The sequence below is a fragment of the Anolis carolinensis genome, chromosome 3 (genome assembly GCF_035594765.1).
Source record: "Anolis carolinensis isolate JA03-04 chromosome 3, rAnoCar3.1.pri, whole genome shotgun sequence".
Taxonomy (NCBI): Eukaryota; Metazoa; Chordata; class Lepidosauria; order Squamata; family Dactyloidae; genus Anolis; species Anolis carolinensis.
The window spans coordinates 119148100-119164301 of NC_085843.1; the positions used below are offsets into that span (position 1 = coordinate 119148100).

General features: G+C 35.7%; 2 protein-coding genes across 6 annotated transcripts in view; one reads left to right on the forward strand and one right to left on the reverse strand.

Moving 5' to 3' along the window:
* pcid2 (PCI domain containing 2) overlaps positions 1 to 4362 on the forward strand; it is a 22299-nt gene extending 17937 nt beyond the window's left edge. For all 4 annotated transcript variants that reach the window (XM_008107019.3, XM_003218731.2, XM_062977293.1 and 1 more), the window contains 3 exons: positions 454 to 579; positions 1887 to 2010; positions 3683 to 4362. In XM_008107019.3, the coding sequence (XP_008105226.1) occupies positions 454 to 579; positions 1887 to 2010; positions 3683 to 3772 (340 nt within the window). In that variant the 3' untranslated portion in view covers positions 3773 to 4362. The remainder of the gene's footprint in view (positions 1 to 453; positions 580 to 1886; positions 2011 to 3682) is intronic.
* Positions 3524 to 15677, reverse strand: proz (protein Z, vitamin K dependent plasma glycoprotein). 2 transcript variants are annotated; one of them, XM_016992322.2, is made up of 8 exons: positions 15432 to 15677; positions 11704 to 11867; positions 10900 to 10924; positions 9041 to 9154; positions 8600 to 8731; positions 7989 to 8074; positions 6547 to 6661; positions 3524 to 4096 (listed from the first exon to the last, which is right to left on the reverse strand). In XM_016992322.2, exons 1-8 carry the CDS (start codon positions 15496 to 15498, stop codon positions 4074 to 4076), a joined length of 726 nt encoding a protein of 241 aa, XP_016847811.1. In that variant the 5' UTR covers positions 15499 to 15677; the 3' UTR covers positions 3524 to 4073. The 2 variants fall into 2 exon arrangements, with proteins under 2 accessions (XP_016847811.1, XP_003218778.1); XM_003218730.4 differs by lacking the exon at positions 3524 to 4096 and adding an exon at positions 5353 to 5993 and having other exon boundaries at positions 15432 to 15668.
* Positions 15678 to 16202: the final 525 nt, after the last annotated feature.

Sequence of the window (16202 nt, forward strand, 5' to 3'; positions counted from 1 at the left end):
GTGGTATGAAAAAAGCCAGACATGACTCTAGCTAATCTGACTAGTTAAAATGTATCTTCAGACAGGCCATAGCTAGCAGACTCCATCCCCACTACAATCCCCATGTGCCCTCAAAATAGTTCTTGAAAAAACATTCAGAGCCAGCATTGTCACTGCTCCAAAAGGCTGCAGGTTAGAGAGAAAGGGAAAAAGCTGTTATGAAAGCCAGGTCAACGCCTGATACAATACTGAGCTCTAAAGCCTACAGAATCATCTCCTTTGTTCAGTTACCTAACTTTAGATTGCAGGGGAGGTTTTGCGTATATCAACATTATTTATTGATTTATTACTATTGTATCAAGGAAAATCCAGAAAAATCACAGGCTCACTACACCGTTGTCCCCATGTTTAATATCTGGTATGCATTTTCCTTGAAACTTGCTTTTTAAAAGGCCTAATTTTTAACTCCCTTAGTGAAGGGAACCTTCTTCTGTTGAATGATGCTCTGGCAAAACATGAGACCTTCTTTATTCGTTGTGGGATCTTCCTTATCCTTGAGAAGTTGAAAATAATCACCTACAGGAATCTCTTCAAGAAAGTGTAAGCAGAGTATAATTCTTTGTTTAAAATGTTAATCTTTTTTGTTTTGATTTCATTAAAAGAAAGCCTTTCTATTTTGAATTATGTTAGTTCATTTACGGTATTTATTTTTCCTGTAAAGACCTTAAGAAACATTGAGAATACATAATTTTGGTGTCTGAACAAATAACATAATCTATATTCCTATCTTTAGATTACTATTGCTTCTTTTTACCTTTAAGCATTAAATCATTATACCCCTAATTAGAAGCTACTGTTGTTTTCCTCTCCATAGATTTAATACCTGAGGTCAGATTGTACTCGGATTGAAAATTTAGTAACCATGATTTCATTTCAAATTTATTACTGGATTGATATATGATATTGAGCTGTGGGTGATGTAATCCATTGCCACTGAAAGTAATATTTCCAGGAAATAAAGGAACAATTGTATGAGATGAGCATACATTTACTGCCAGTCTCTGAGAAACTAAAAAAAACATGCTGTTCTTCCACTTCAGATAGTTTGAGAAGTCAACACAGTAAAGCTTGTGGCCTTCCTGATCTTGCTAAAGCTTTAATGCTAGCTAGTTTGATCAGTGGTGAGGGTAGGTTGTTCACATTGTAATGAGTCGCTGTGATGCTACGGACTTTTGTAAAAAGGTTGTTGCATGTATTAGCGAAATTAAACTCAAATATGGTTATATATGTGAGATATAGTATATTTAATAATGTAAGGATCTTTTGGGAGAAGGTGAGAAAATTTAATAGTGGAGTGATTGGTGGTTTGCTGAATATTTAAAGAGATTTTTAAAAGGACGCTGGTGCATATGACAAAAAGAGGGAGTCTATAAAAAGAATATGGGAAAGAGAGAAATGTGAATTATAGTTAGTTAATCAGGTTTGATTAGGATTTGGAGAGCCAAATAAGTAATATTTAACTGTAGGTTGACATTTTATTTCATAAGTCATTTTTTGTATTTCAATTTGTATCTCTGAGAAAGCTACAATAGTATTATTAGTGTAATGTCGATGAATGGTGTCTTGGTGGCAGCAGTGCTTCAAGCAAGGTCATGTCCATTGGTGGGATAATGCAAATAAAGTGTTGCACAGGTGATCCAGAAGGTCTCCATATTTTGTGCAATCGTGATGGGACAAGTAGAGATCCTCACATTAGGCGGCAGGTCACAGTCACATCCAACACTGAACCTCATCTGAAGTGAAAAAATTAGATTGGGCCAGTATGGTTTTGTGAACAATTAGAGATGGTGGAAGATGGCCTCTATTGAGTGGTACAAACCTGATGTATACTTCAACTCTCTTTTCAGATATTTGTTACTCAAAACTCACCAGCTATCTCTAGATGCCTTTCTAGTGGCCCTGAAATTCATGAAAGTTGATGATGTTGATATTGATGAAGTCCAGTGTATTCTAGCCAACCTCATATATATGGTAAGCAGCAGGATTCATTGCTGTGGCATGGATGAGAACACAACAGAAATAAATTATGGATTGTTGTGGGCAATAGGCCTACCTCAGAATCATTGAATTATAGATCCAGACTTAATTATACTAAGAATAGACCCACTGAAATAATCAGGGCTTTACTTTGTCATGCTTAACTTGAGCTCTGAATAATTGATTTCAGTGGATTTATTGTAAGTATGACCAGGTTTGGATCCAGTTCACTAATTCTAGATTCTGTTAATAGTATTTAATGTGTACATTCTGTAACAAATAGTAGCCACTTGTGCTTTGAGAAGAGTATAGAAGCTGAATACTTCTTTAGCCAGGAGGTTTGTGTAACATAATGGCTGTCATCCTATTAGTGGCATGCACAAGTGTAAGTTAACTCTATACCTGTGTATTTTTATTTTGCGGGGTTGCTGCAGGGGTTAGCAGCCAAATATAAAATTAGAAGAGATCACAAGGGCCATGTACTCCAACCCTCTGCCCTGCAGGAACACACAATCAAAGCGTCCCCAAGAGATGGCTATCTGTTCTCTGTTTAAAAATCTGCATGTGCAACTGGAGAATTGCAGCCTGTGTACATTTTCCCATTTTACTCAATACTAAAAGAGCACATATGAGTACTCCTAAATATCTAAATAAAATATACAGTATATTGGAATATGGAAGCAGTCATAAAGCCAGTAGCATTCAAAGTATTTTGAAAGGGACTGCACATTACAAAAAGCTGGGTTTTTTTTAATGAACGGTCCTTCTCTCCCTGCTATCCTTCCGGCTAAACCAGAAGGTGCTATGAGTTTTAAAGTCCATTTTAAGTGTATTTATTGGATTTTAATTCTGTTTTTACCACACTGTTACTATTTAATTGCTGTTTAACTTTTGTATGGCACTTTTTAAACATTGCTAGTGTGGGATTGTTAACTGCCTTGAGTTCTCATGGCGAGAAAGCCGGGGTATAGATACAGTGAATAATAATATTACAATTTTATCCAGGGAGGCTTTTAAAGAAGGAGGTTTTTAAAATCAAGTGCTGTGTTTTTAGCTATGAATAGGCTTTTAATTGGTCTAAACTTTATTTTTCAATACTGTTCATGTCAAATTCTATTTTCATGTTTTTGGGTTTTAATTGTATTGCATTTATTGTGAGCCACTTTGAGTCCCTTTTTAGAGAGAAAAAGTGGGTTATAAATAATAATAATTCCTCTGACCCATTACATCTCTTCTCTAGAATGTACTCCATAACAGTTTCATTATAATTTCACATGTGTAATCTCTTCAACATTTCCTTAGCAGTTGTTTTCTTTGGTACCATAGTGTTAATTCAAAATGATGTCTGTTACACTTTACAGGCATCTCACATTGCCTTCTTTGCTTGTAAGATAAATGTTTTAGATTTTCTAGCTTTATCTACCAGTAGGCGCATTAGTCCCCTCTCCATATGTGCCTCACTCTCTCTGCAACCGACAGCTCAGAGAATCCCACATTAGATTATAAGTACTGTATATGCATATTATTTATTGTATACATATAGTGATCTTATTTATTCTTATAGAAAGCCTCAAACATAGTTGAATGTGTACGTGATGCCTGAAAATTTGTTTACATGATCCTAGATTTATGATACTTCAATTTGTGTGTTTTCTTTCTATGTCAGGGTCACATTAAAGGCTATATTTCCCATCAGCATCAGAAACTTGTTGTCAGCAAGCAAAACCCATTCCCACCACTTTCTACTGTCTGTTGAATCTTTAGTGACAATAATGGAGATGTACTGTACTACTAGTTAATATGGGATACTTTTGGAACATATCTCTTTACAAAAGAATCAAATAATTAATCTGAATGCAGAGGTGTCATCACAAGGAGTTTTTTGAGAGACTGTATACAGATCCTTTGTGATACACTTCTCAGAAGACGTATGGAGGAGTGGAAGTCATCTCACATACCATTCTGCATTCTCCCAGGAAAGGAGCTTCCTCTATTAGAGGTATTCTGTGGATATAAGGAACCTTGTCATTGATGGAATATAGATTGTAGATCCAACTTCATAACTCCTTGCAGAAAGCTCCTTTTAAAAAAAAGAAAGAAAAAGAAAACACATTTTAAGAAGTTGCACTTTCTGCTGATATTCTTCTGTCGGGTTCTGTCCATAAATGTAACTGTCACAATTATAATTTACGTCTATGTTTTTTCATCCTGATACAAGATAATTTTGGTATATGTGTTGAAAAGAAAAAAATTTGTGAGGAATAGAAACTGTTTATTTCAACAAAACCTATTTTATGAACATGTTTAAACTTATCTTTTAAAAAAATATTAAAAAGGCAGAAAATATTTTTTTTGAGTGTGTTTTCCTCATGAATCTGCATGCTAACTTCAGGCCAACATCTTTTGGAATCAATGTACCAGATTAAACTTTTGACCAGACACATTGAAATCACTAATTTAAGCCATGTTAAAATGGCAGTTCATCCCAAGGGAAGGGAAATTATGAATATTCAATATTCAACCCATAGACAACATTTAGTGTCACTATTGAAATGAAAGGTGGGAGGAGGATTCAATAGTTTCAGGTTAAACCTTGGATCCCCTTAGGGTTTTCTGGGAAGAAAATATGAGCAAAAAAGTTGACAATTTCTGAAATTATAAAGCCAGCTACTTTCAGACCTGTTTCCATCATATCACTGCATTTTACTGAGTTGACTGAAACATTTATTAGTCAGTTCATATATTGCCTTCCTTCCAATATGGGATCCAACATGATATACATTTTAAAAGCATAATACAATAAAATCTGTTAGTATAAAATTTATAACTTTTAATAACAAAAGTTAAAACACAAACTACATTTCTATTTAAAACAGATTAAAACCAGTGCTAAAAGACACTTTAAAACAAATAATAACACTATATGTACTCCCAATAAAAACTTTTATTTGCCACATTTACTAAAAATCAAAACTGAAGAAAAAGATATTTACCTGCCAGATGAAAAATATCAGAAAAGGGACTGACCAGACCAGAAAAATCCATTGATGGGAAGCTTGCCAGATCTATCTTGAAGTGCTGTCTGACATCCCATCAAACAAGCACATCCTCTTTGAATGTTGAACTTATCTCAGTACAGCTCAGAGGCACCAACAGATGTTTGTTATGTAGAATTTAAAGAGTTGATGTTAACAATTGTTTGAATACATCTTGGCCAAATGGAAACAAGGAATATATCTAGTTCCTTAAAATATTCACACAAAATTGTGAAATAAAGCAACATTTAACAAAAAAAAAAGTGTGAGTTTCATAAATGAAAAGCGAAGGAGACAGTAATCGTGATAAAGAGCTTTATTTTAATACTTAAACATATATAATATTTACAACAAACTTCTGTTTTAATACACATGAATTCTACATTTGCCATTCTTCATCTTTCTTTGCCACTTTTGCATTTGATTAGTCCATTATTCGTTTGAACCACATCCTGTATCTTGTTGTTTTGGTGAATATAAGTGTTTCCCATTTACTTGCTTCTGTGGCCCAGGGTTCTAAAATGCCAGTCAGAAACCAGGTGCCCTTATAGTCAATGGCACTAAAGCTTCCTCCAGCCAATAGTTCATCTGCTCCTTCATTACTATATCCACAGTATTCCCTGGTTATTAGACTTCTGTTGAGAATCCCTTTGCATTCATTTTCATTGAGATATGAAACGGACTGCTCAGCGAATGGATCTGTTGTCTGGTTTTCCAGCACTTTCCAGCCACTCAGTGTAGCTGCCAGTCTTGAAATCAGCACATGCTCTGCAAAATCCTTTTCTGGAACACATATGGGTAGGTGGTAGCTGCCACAGTTAATGTGCCTGCTGAGTTCAAGTAATGCCAGGTTGTTTTCCCCGGTGTTACTCTCATAGCGGATGTGTGTATTTGTCTGTTTCACACTTATCACTTGTCTAGCTCTTTGAAGCTTGTTGATTCCTATACAGGTAATATTCTCATTAGTTCCTGAAATCATGTTTGTTAAAAATCGTACTAATCATCCAAATTATTTCAAAAACTATTCTGTCAATAGTTTCATTTTTCATTAGGTCTTAAAGGTCTAATATTCAACTGATGCTACATGGCTTATTCTGAAACTCATGTGAACAGGTATAACAAGCAATGTAGCCAGGAATCACCTTTCAGATGGAAAATATGAAACAATATGGGATTGATATGGAGGCATAATTAACTTTGACCACAGAATGAACAACCCTTTGCACTTCCCTGGACATTTCCCAAATGAGTGTGAAGCAGCTGAAACATCCTCCAAAATATACTTGATGAAGGCAAATTCTCTATAAATGGAAATCCACTCACATTACCTTAGCAGGCCAATCATCATACAGAGCCACATACACCTATGTGCATCTTTAGAGGTAGCTGTGTTGGTCATACACCTATATGCAAGTGTTTGAACCTTTCAGAATCACACAATAGAGATAAAGCATTATTTGACTACTTACCAACTAAATATTACTTGATTACTTACCAACTACAACAGTGACAGGAGAAAGTAGTGCACACTCAGCTGTAGTCAGAACAAAATTGGTTTTCAGTAGAACACCTCCACAGAACCATTTTCCTTCAGCATTTAAGAGTAGGACCTTGAAAGCAAAAGAGATCATAATTCACATAAGTCTTGCTTAATAAAATAAATTATATGCTGTAAGTTGCTTTTCCCCTCCCTACTGTAGCTTCACTAGAACCTTTGAGACACCATCTCCCAGAATCCTACTGCCTTGGAAATTATGGGAGCTGAGGCTGCAAAAAAAAAGTAATTTTCCTACAAAACATTTCATAAATGAAAGTTACTTGAAGGAACTACAATCTTCATGAGATGATGTTTAAGGGTCATCCAAAGTATTTGGGTCACACATGAAGTTGGACACAAGCTCATAGATGACTTGTGAAAGGAACAGCATTTTAGAGCTGAACAAGATTGTAAAGGACAGGTAATGCTTAATGGCACAGCAGCAATTTTATACAGAGCACATATAGAAATATGAAATGTAACTAGCAAACCTGCAATAACAGTCTCTGTGATGCTTTGAAGAGGACTGAGAGACCATAGTTCAAATCCTTGTTCAACCATGGAAACTCTTTGGATGAATTTAGTAAAGTTACACTCTCTCAGCTTTAAGGAAAGACAATGAGAAAATTTCTTTTCTTATGAAAAAAACATTAAAACAGTTTTAACTGTTTTAACATTTTAGTTCATTGTATAACAGTGTAACGGCATCAATTGCCACTTGTAAGCCGCCCTGAGTCCCCTCAGGTGAGAAGGGCGGGATATAAATAATTGAAATAAATAAATAAATAAAATCCAACCACAGGTTTGTTATAAGTTGAAATCAATTTGAAGGCAAATGACAGTAACAATTGTCTATGTCTCATGTTTAGAAAGAATGCCAAAAGTAATGCAAGAACAGCAGGTCTTATATATACAGTAGAGTCTCACTTATCCAACATAAACGGGCCGGCAGAACGTTGGATAAGCGAATATGTTGGATAATAAGGAGAGATTAAGGAGAAGCCTATTAAACATCAAATTAGGTTATGGCTTTACAAATTAAGCACCAAAACATCGTGTTATACACAAATTTGACAGAAAAAGTAGTTCAATACGCAGTAATGCTATGTAGCAATCACTGTATTTACGAATTTAGTACAAAAATATCACGATGTATTGAAAACATTGACTACAAAAATGTGTTGGATAATCCAGAACGTTGGATAAGCGAATGTTGGATAAGTGAGACTCTACTGTATAAGATGCTATAGAGTTTTTAATAGCTATTTTACTACTTGCCTCATCTGTAGTGTCCAGACAAGCAGCTTTAGCTGCTGCAATGAACATATTTTGCTTTAACTATCGCAGCCAATCCATATAATTTTTCTACCCAACAACTACCAAACATTTGTTTCAAATACCTGCCAAGGAAATCCTCCATGGTTCTTTTCGGTTGCATTCAGCTGCGTTAGTATGTAGTCTTCAAGTCTACCACATGCACATTTGTCTAACAATGATAAGTAAAAAAGATAAAAGAAACATATTCCAAATTCATTAGTCCATTACTGCCTTCAGAAGTAACTATGGTATAAAGATAAACCATATGTTATTTTTTACAATCCAAATTGTAGCTGATGGAAGCATGTGTTTGCTATAGTTTCTACTCAGTAGTTTTGTAATATCTTTTAGATTAGTGTTGCCTTTCTGTAAGTGATACACACATTATTATTTATTTACTTTTCTCCCATGGATGGGACTCAAAGCGGCGTACAAAAATAAAAGGACAACTACATAATACAAAAACCACCAACCTACCCACCAACGTAGGCATAAGCCCATTTTAGCCTACACAACTAATTAGCTATTTTATGGCCATTGTGGAGGGACAAATTCACTACTTCTATCATGCAATGATCCCGATTCCCCCAAGGAATACTTTCTTCCTACAGTAGTCTTTAATGGCTCTTGGGTTATTTAAGTCTCTTAATTACCTTATAACAGATAGAGTTTTTTGTCCCTTAAAAATACTTACCCAGTGGAATACACGATTTCTTATCTTGCCCAAGTTTATAGCCTTCTGCACATGAACAGCGGATAGAGTTCACTTCTGGATAGCAAAAGTGTTGACAACCCTCATCCATTTCATGACGACATTCGTTTTTAGCTATATAGAGGAAGATATATTTTCAAATAGAAGTCAACCATGTTAATATCAGGTGATAGGAATCAAACAATATCTGGAGGATCACATGGCATATGGCTCTTGACGGGTGCTGTTTGCTAACTTTTCTATAGTATGTGCAGTATTTAGTTCTTGTTGAAACTAAGAGAGAAGCCCAAACTAACTAGTTTGCATACACTATTATTGGTCTGCAAAAACATTTCTATTCCACCAGAAGGTAACTTGACAGTGTTTCCATCACAATTGTCTAGGGAGTGAATGGATGGAATAAAGAACACAAGAATATTTTACCAAAAGCACAGTTCATTCCTTCAAAACCATCTGTACAATCACATGTGTAACTGCGAATGCTGTCTTTGCACACACTATTATGCAGGCAGGGGCTTGAGGAACATCTTACACCACCTGCAAAAAAAATTACGTTAGTCAATGTGATTGGAATTGCCTCAAACAAATCATTACCTCCTAAATTCACTTCATAAACTTCTCTTCTTATCAATAAACTTAGCTGAATTGCTTCTTAAATCAGTACACTGGCATCACTTTCTATTGGTGACAATGCCAAAATTTTAAGCTCCTGGTTTGGGCATGTAGATCTTGGCAATCTATTAAACATCTATTAAACATGTTGCGTTTACTTCTGGGACAGAAAAACATTAACCTTTAGCTGACCTAGACCAGGAGACAATTTATCCTGCTATTGTCTCACTCTGGAAAATGGCCCTAGGCGTGGCTCAAGACAAAGCGGACTTTCGGTCATTGCAACATCCTTTATCTGGCTGGTCTGGAAATAAGACATAATCATGCTTAGACATCCAAAGCCAGAACTTATATTTATCCCTGCAATATAATTTTATCCTTTTATATAATGTATCCATTTCCCAAATCTGAAATGTATAAACTGTACTTTTATTCTGCCTTATTCTTAATGTACTAAAATAAGAAACCAAACTGTCTGACTCAAGCCAGTCAAGAATGATTCTCAGCCTCAGGCAATAGCTCCACTGCAACCTCAGACAATGGACTTTCGGAAGACTCTCCTTTGTTTGCTTCGAAAAACCTGTTTGTCTGCCCTACCCTAGGAGCAAAGGTCTGGAATGTACCGTATTTCTTTTTGTTGTTGTTGTTGTTTTCTCAAACCCTGCCTCTATTTAATATAAAACTGGATCAAGTCAAATTTCCAGGCTGGGCCTTCCCATGGGAAAGCCCTGCAGTCTCCACTCTGGACCAATCCTGACATAGATCCTACCCAGTCTCTTTCTCTGACCAACCAGAAATAGAAGAGGGATGATTCAAACTGAAACAATGGAACTGGTTATATAAAAACTGTTTATTTATTTATTTTATTGTTGTGCAGAGCACATGCTTTCTTATGCTTGTAATTTTAGGAGCAGAAGCTCGCAAGCATCACATCTTTGCCAAGATGGAATAAAATGCTTCTGTCCTATGTCTCTGCTTCACTGGTGAGTTTTTAATCTGGAACTTTGGCTTTTTTAATTATGGTTGGTATAGCTCACCAGGCTGAACTCTCTCATTTAATTGCAGTCTAAATTTCATTCAGATTGATTCAATTGACCTACTCCAGCTGGCACTAACAGCTGGATTCAGGTCCTACTATATACAGGCAGTCCCCAAGTTATGAACTAGATAGATTCTGTAAGTTTGTTCTTAAGTTGAATTTGTATGTTAGTTGGAACAGGTACATTTTTAAGTGTAACTCCAGCCAAAAAAAACAACAACACATATTAGCTTTGGATAGCACAGGGAAAGCTTAACACCCCATGTGGTGTTTGTTTGCTGTCTGTGCCCCTGTTCAGATGATTTCTCTACACTTTCTGTCGCTGTGATATTTGGATTTTGACAAATATAGATTGTTGTGGAAACAAGGACTGGTGATAAAGCTTCAGTTGAGACACCTTTCTCCCATGATAACTCTTTCAAGAGTGAATTTCCTTTCTTGGGGTAGATCTCTCTCACTTCCTGCTGTCCCTCCCTCATTCTTAACTATGAGTCATTTGTAAATTGGATGTTTGTAATTCGGAGACTGCCTGTGCTCTACTGTAGATAGTATAATCAACATTCCTCAACCATCCAGAAACCTCTCCCAACTCATCAAAAGCAGTAAAGATATAAATGTAAGGGCTACCTACCAAAATAGCCTTTCCAGAACCGGTCCTGGAGAGGAAAACACATTTGCTTTACTTGAAATGGTTAATACAAAATTTTTAATTATATTCCTGTCTTGGTTGTTATGATAGAATCTGGAATTGTACAGGAAAAATGCATGGGTCTAAGATGACTGCTTGAAGTCCTTTAGTAACAACAAGGAGTTTGTTATTAGTAGCAAAATCTAGAGGGCCAAGCATTATTACAATTGTATTTAGCCAATCTTTCAAAGGCATAAGCATAGACTCCAAATATCCTAATCCTATTTTGTTTTTGCCTTCATAAGTTGCCCTGAATCCCTTCAGGGAGAGAGGGTGGGTTATAAATAAAGTTGTTGTTGTTGTTGTTGTTGCTGCTGCTGCTGCTGCGATTATTATTATCCTGATATGAAAGGGACAGATCCAGTTAATCCTGCGCTCTCCAACATTCTCAATTACATTTAAAATGTTCCAGTTTTTCAGTCCCACTTCCACTTTGTTCTTGGCTTACTTCAGTTGCCATATTAGAAAAATAACTATTGAATCAACTGTGTTTACATAAATGTTGATTCGCCAGATTTTGACTATTTCAATTGTCTAGTCAGGACTAATAATTAAATCAAGGCTTTAGACTGCAGATATAATGATGCAATCATCATGATTCATGATTTTATACTAGTTTAGAAACCCATAGAATTACAGGTGAATTGTTGATTCAAGAAATTTTATGACTGAGGCCATATATTGCTTTTCATAGGAGGATTGATTAATTAAACTATTCATAAGGGGAAATCTGAGAATACTCCATACCGTATTTTCAATATCTTCAAATGCTTCTCTTGCCTCTTCATATGAACACCTTTCTTCAAGGCATTCTCTTTCCAAATTACCTTCGAAGATCTCTTCAAGAAACATAGAATAGCCACGCTTCGATCTTGCAATAACTTTATTTGCATCATTTTTTGATAGAAACACTGAAAAAGAACAAATGAAAAATTAGATTTCCACAAACAAACTTGTTGTAGCCCTGCATTGTGTACAAACTGACCAACACTAGATTTCCTGGTAGATCTACTAACTAAAATTTACAGTAAATTGCTCAAGTGGGCAACCAAAACGGAAGAAATTAAAAACTCAATGATAAACTGGGCAAGAAACATAAAGAGGTCAATGCAGATGAAAGAGTGGGAAGAAATTTGGTCAAAAAGATTGAGATTCACTTATGCAATGGATCTAAAATAGAATTGGCTAAAATGCTCCATCGATGGTACATAACCCCTAAGAAATTAAGTTTGATGTATAAACAAACAGATGATAGATGTTGGAAATACAAGACAAAAGAAGGAACCTTTTACCATTGCTGGTGGTCCTGTGAAAAGACAACGGCCTGATTCATAAGGAATGCCAGAAAATATGAGAAGTGGAATATATAATGAGACCAGAAATTTACTTACTGGGAATGTTTGAGACAGAATCTTTTGTTGACTTTAATAAACAAAAACTACTTATCTTTCTTATGACAGCAGCAAGAATGGTCTTTGCTTAAATGTGGAAATTAGAAAAGACACCAGATAAAGAACTTTGGTTAAATAAAGTAATGGAGATAAAGGACATGGAGCGATTCCTGTGTATTTATTTAAAAAGAACACAGGAAGAGGAGTAAAAATGACCGATTGGTCAATATTTGAGGATTATATTAAATTGAACTATCAAATATAAGGAGCCCCGGTGGCGAAGTGCGTTAAAGCGCTGAGCTGGAGACCGAAAGGTTCCAGGTTCAAACCCCGGGAGTAGCGTGAGTGGCCGCTGTTAGCTCCAGCTCCTGCCAACCTAGCAGTTTGAAAACATGCCAATGTGAGTAGATCAATAGGTACCACTCTGGCAGGAAGGTAACAGCGCTCCATGCAGTCATGCCGGCCACATGACCTTAGAGGTGTCTATGGACAATGCTGGCTCTTCGGCTTAGAAATGGAGATGAGCACCAACCCCAGAGACAGACATGACTGGACTTAACGTCAAGGGAAAACCTTTACACCTATCAAATATAAGAAGAAAAGAGGAAATATCTAAAGAGCACGAAGAAAAGGGAAAGAAAGCCCATGCAATTTAAAAAGAACCAAGAGACTTAAACAAAAGGAAGAAAAATGAAAGTCAATTTTTATTTTTACTATTACTTTTTTCTTGTGTTTTCTTTTTTTTTTTTTCTATCCTCTTCTATTTCTACTATTCATTATATGATATTCGTTCTCCCACTTTCATTGTATACATTAATGGAAACTTTAATAAAATATACTTTTTTAAAAAAAAGAAAACCACAGCAACCCTTTTTGTATATACTTTCTCAGCATTCAATTTTTATCAGTGTTTCCCCCTAATACAATGCATTTCCACATATCCCTTCCCCTCATGTGCGTGTCTGTACTTTCTTTTAATATGTCAATTTTTGTGTTGCAAACAAGACTGAAAATTTCTGGAAAATGTGGATTTTGGGAAGCCTGTTTAAGAAAAGGGTCTTAATGAGTGCTCTCACATTTTTAATGCTGCCCTTGTTATATATTTTGGGGATTGCCATGCCATCCATTCAACCGGATTTAACTCAGTTTCTAGGAATACCATCATTTGGTCTGGATTCCAATCAATTTAAAAACTCTCCCTCCTTCTATTATAGCACTAAATATGATGGCCTTCAGAGAAAGGAAAAATGAGTCTGCAAAAGAAAAAAAGAAACAAAAATTCCTTTTAAAGGACTATAGTGATGATCCTGAGGTATTTTCCTTTGAGAAACCTTCTGAGATTGCTCCTGTCCTTCTGGATTGTGTTCTCTTTTACAGGTAAGGGAATATATAGACAGGTACCAGAAGAGTAGTACAAGGCAGGAGGTAAAAGAAGAGTCAAATAGTGATAATGTATCCAATATGGGTAGATTTTGAACTATAGTAATCCAGAGCTCATTTTAATGCTAAAAATCACACCTAGGAAGGAGATTTTAGTATGGTAATTTTCTATCCCTGCTGGTTATTAGGGGATGAGAAGACGGTGGATTGTTGTGCATTTTTCTGGCTGTATGGCCATGTTTAGAAGCAGTCTCTCCTGACGTTTTGCCCACATTTATGGCAAGCATCCTTAGAGGTTGTGAGGTATATTGGAAAAACAAAGCAAGGAAGGTTTATATATCTTTGGAAGGTCCAGGGTGGGAGAAAAACTCTTTGCCTGTTGGAGGCCAGTGTGACTGTTGTAATTAATCACCTTGATTAGCATGAATGGTTTTCCAAGCTTCATTCCTGCCTGGGGGAATCCTTTGTTCAGAGGTGTTAGCTGCCCCTGATTGATTCATGTATGTAATTCCTCCTTTTTCTGAGTATTGTTCTTTATTTACTGTTCTGATTTTAAAGTTTTTTAATACTAGTAACCAGATTTTGTTCATTTTCATGGTTTCCTCCTCTGCTGAAATTGTCCACATGCTTGTGGATTTCAGTGGCCTCTCTGTGTAGTCTGACAAGATAGCTGTTAGAGTGGTCAAGCATTTCTGTGTTCTCAAATAGTATACTGTGTCCAGGTTGGTTCTTCAAGTGTTCTGCTCTTGCAGATTTTTCTGGTTGAATCAGTCTCTAATGGTGTTCCTTGATTCGTGTTTGGGCATTGCTGTGTTTAGTGGTTCCTATGTAGACTTGTCCACAGCTGCATGGTATAGGGTAAACCCCTGCAGAGGTGAGAGGATCCCTCTTGTCCTTCACTGAAGTTTATCTGTCTTGAGTGTCCACTGAAGTTTATCAATGGAGCCTGATTTCTAAATTATTTTATGTATTTTATGTACTCTTCATGATTTGCTAAAAAAAAGTTTCAACCCCCCCCCCCCCCCGCCATTTTTCTGGCTATGGCCCTGGTTTGAGTGTATATGTTACTGTGTTGTAAACACTATATTGTACTGCACAAGTGGCACATTTTACAAGTGGGAATGCAGTCTTATCCATTGTTACTTGGGGGTAAATCTGAATGAACACAGTGGGACTTGCTTCTTAATAGAAATGCACTCCTATTTACTTTGAAGTTGATACAAGATCTTTCAGTGTTTAAGAATGTAGTGTAAGCAATAATAATAATAATAATAATAATAATAATAATAATAATAATAATTTATTTCTAGACCACCCTCTCTATCCAGAGGGACTCAGAGTGGTTTACATGATACATATAAAAAGGCAAACATTCAATGCCATAATTAAATCGTACAATATAAAAAGATGAGAAATTATAATTAACAGTAAGAATTAAAGCAAGAATGCTTTCAAAGTAGCACCTCTTTCAATGCTTAGTTTCTAATTTCTATTTTTGAAAAAAAAATCTAGTCATTAATAATGATGCAAGCTAGTTCTGCTTTCATGGAATCAACAGACTAAATGGCAAGCTAAACATTAATGATAACCTGGAAGAAAAATGGTTAAGAAAAAGTTATATTGCGGTGGCACAGATTAAGCAAAAGTAATTCATTTGGCTTCTTTTCTCACTTATTTAACTACAGTGTGAATGATATGCCTTACCTGTCTGGTTTGCCAGATGAAAAAAGAAAGCAGACAAAAGAAACCATGCCCAGCTGTAAGTTCCCATTTTTTGTTTCCCTGTAACAGCTCCCTGAAATTTGTCTGTTCAGCAGCAGGTATTTGGCAAAGTTACTAAATAAGCAAAGTTTAAAGTTCAGGAATTGCTAAAATGACAACATAGGGACTACTACAGGACCTGATGTCACTAACTTGAAGATTTTTACATAGAAAGATTTATTGAACATACAAGTGTGGAACTAAAAAAATCTATGAATCAACATAAAAATAAAGAAAAAGAACAGAAATGCTTAAAAGAATAAAAAAATTACTGTGGAAAATGTGTCTTTCATCTTCTATATACCTTTGCTAGATAGAATAGGGAGGGTATGACTCAGAAGAAATCTAAAACAAAGGAATGTATGTTTCCCATCCTTAGTTTTTTTAAAACAGGGTATAAGGAATTATTAGCCAACGCAGATACATTTTTTTCCTCACCATATTAAACACAACAATGACTCTTGGATAAATGCATGTTTTGACTCCATTATCTGAGGTAATTATCGTTATCACCACTGTCATCACCATCAAGTACACATTAACTAACCAAATTCAATCCACATATTAAAATGAAAACACCACGCAATAAATATAAGCAGGCCAAACCTTGTTAGTATATCTGCAAAGTTGGATGTGTATAGCAGTCTCTTTCCATTTGAAAAAAAAAGCTACAAAGTTCAGAATTTCAACAGAATTTAGGAATATGTTCTTCCC

Excerpts from the sequence above, each read along its gene's own strand:
- proz (XM_003218730.4), bottom strand. The coding sequence starts at position 15,498 with ATGGGAACTTACAGCTGGGCATGGTTTCTTTTGTCTGCTTTCTTTTTT. Across the intron at positions 10,925-11,703 it reads TTGAAGATATTGAAAATACG|GACCGGTTCTGGAAAGGCTA; the intron begins GTATGGAGTATT and ends TTTCCTCTCCAG. Across the intron at positions 5,994-6,546 it reads TCCTGTCACTGTTGTAGTTG|GAATCAACAAGCTTCAAAGA; the intron begins GTAAGTAATCAA and ends TTACCTGTATAG.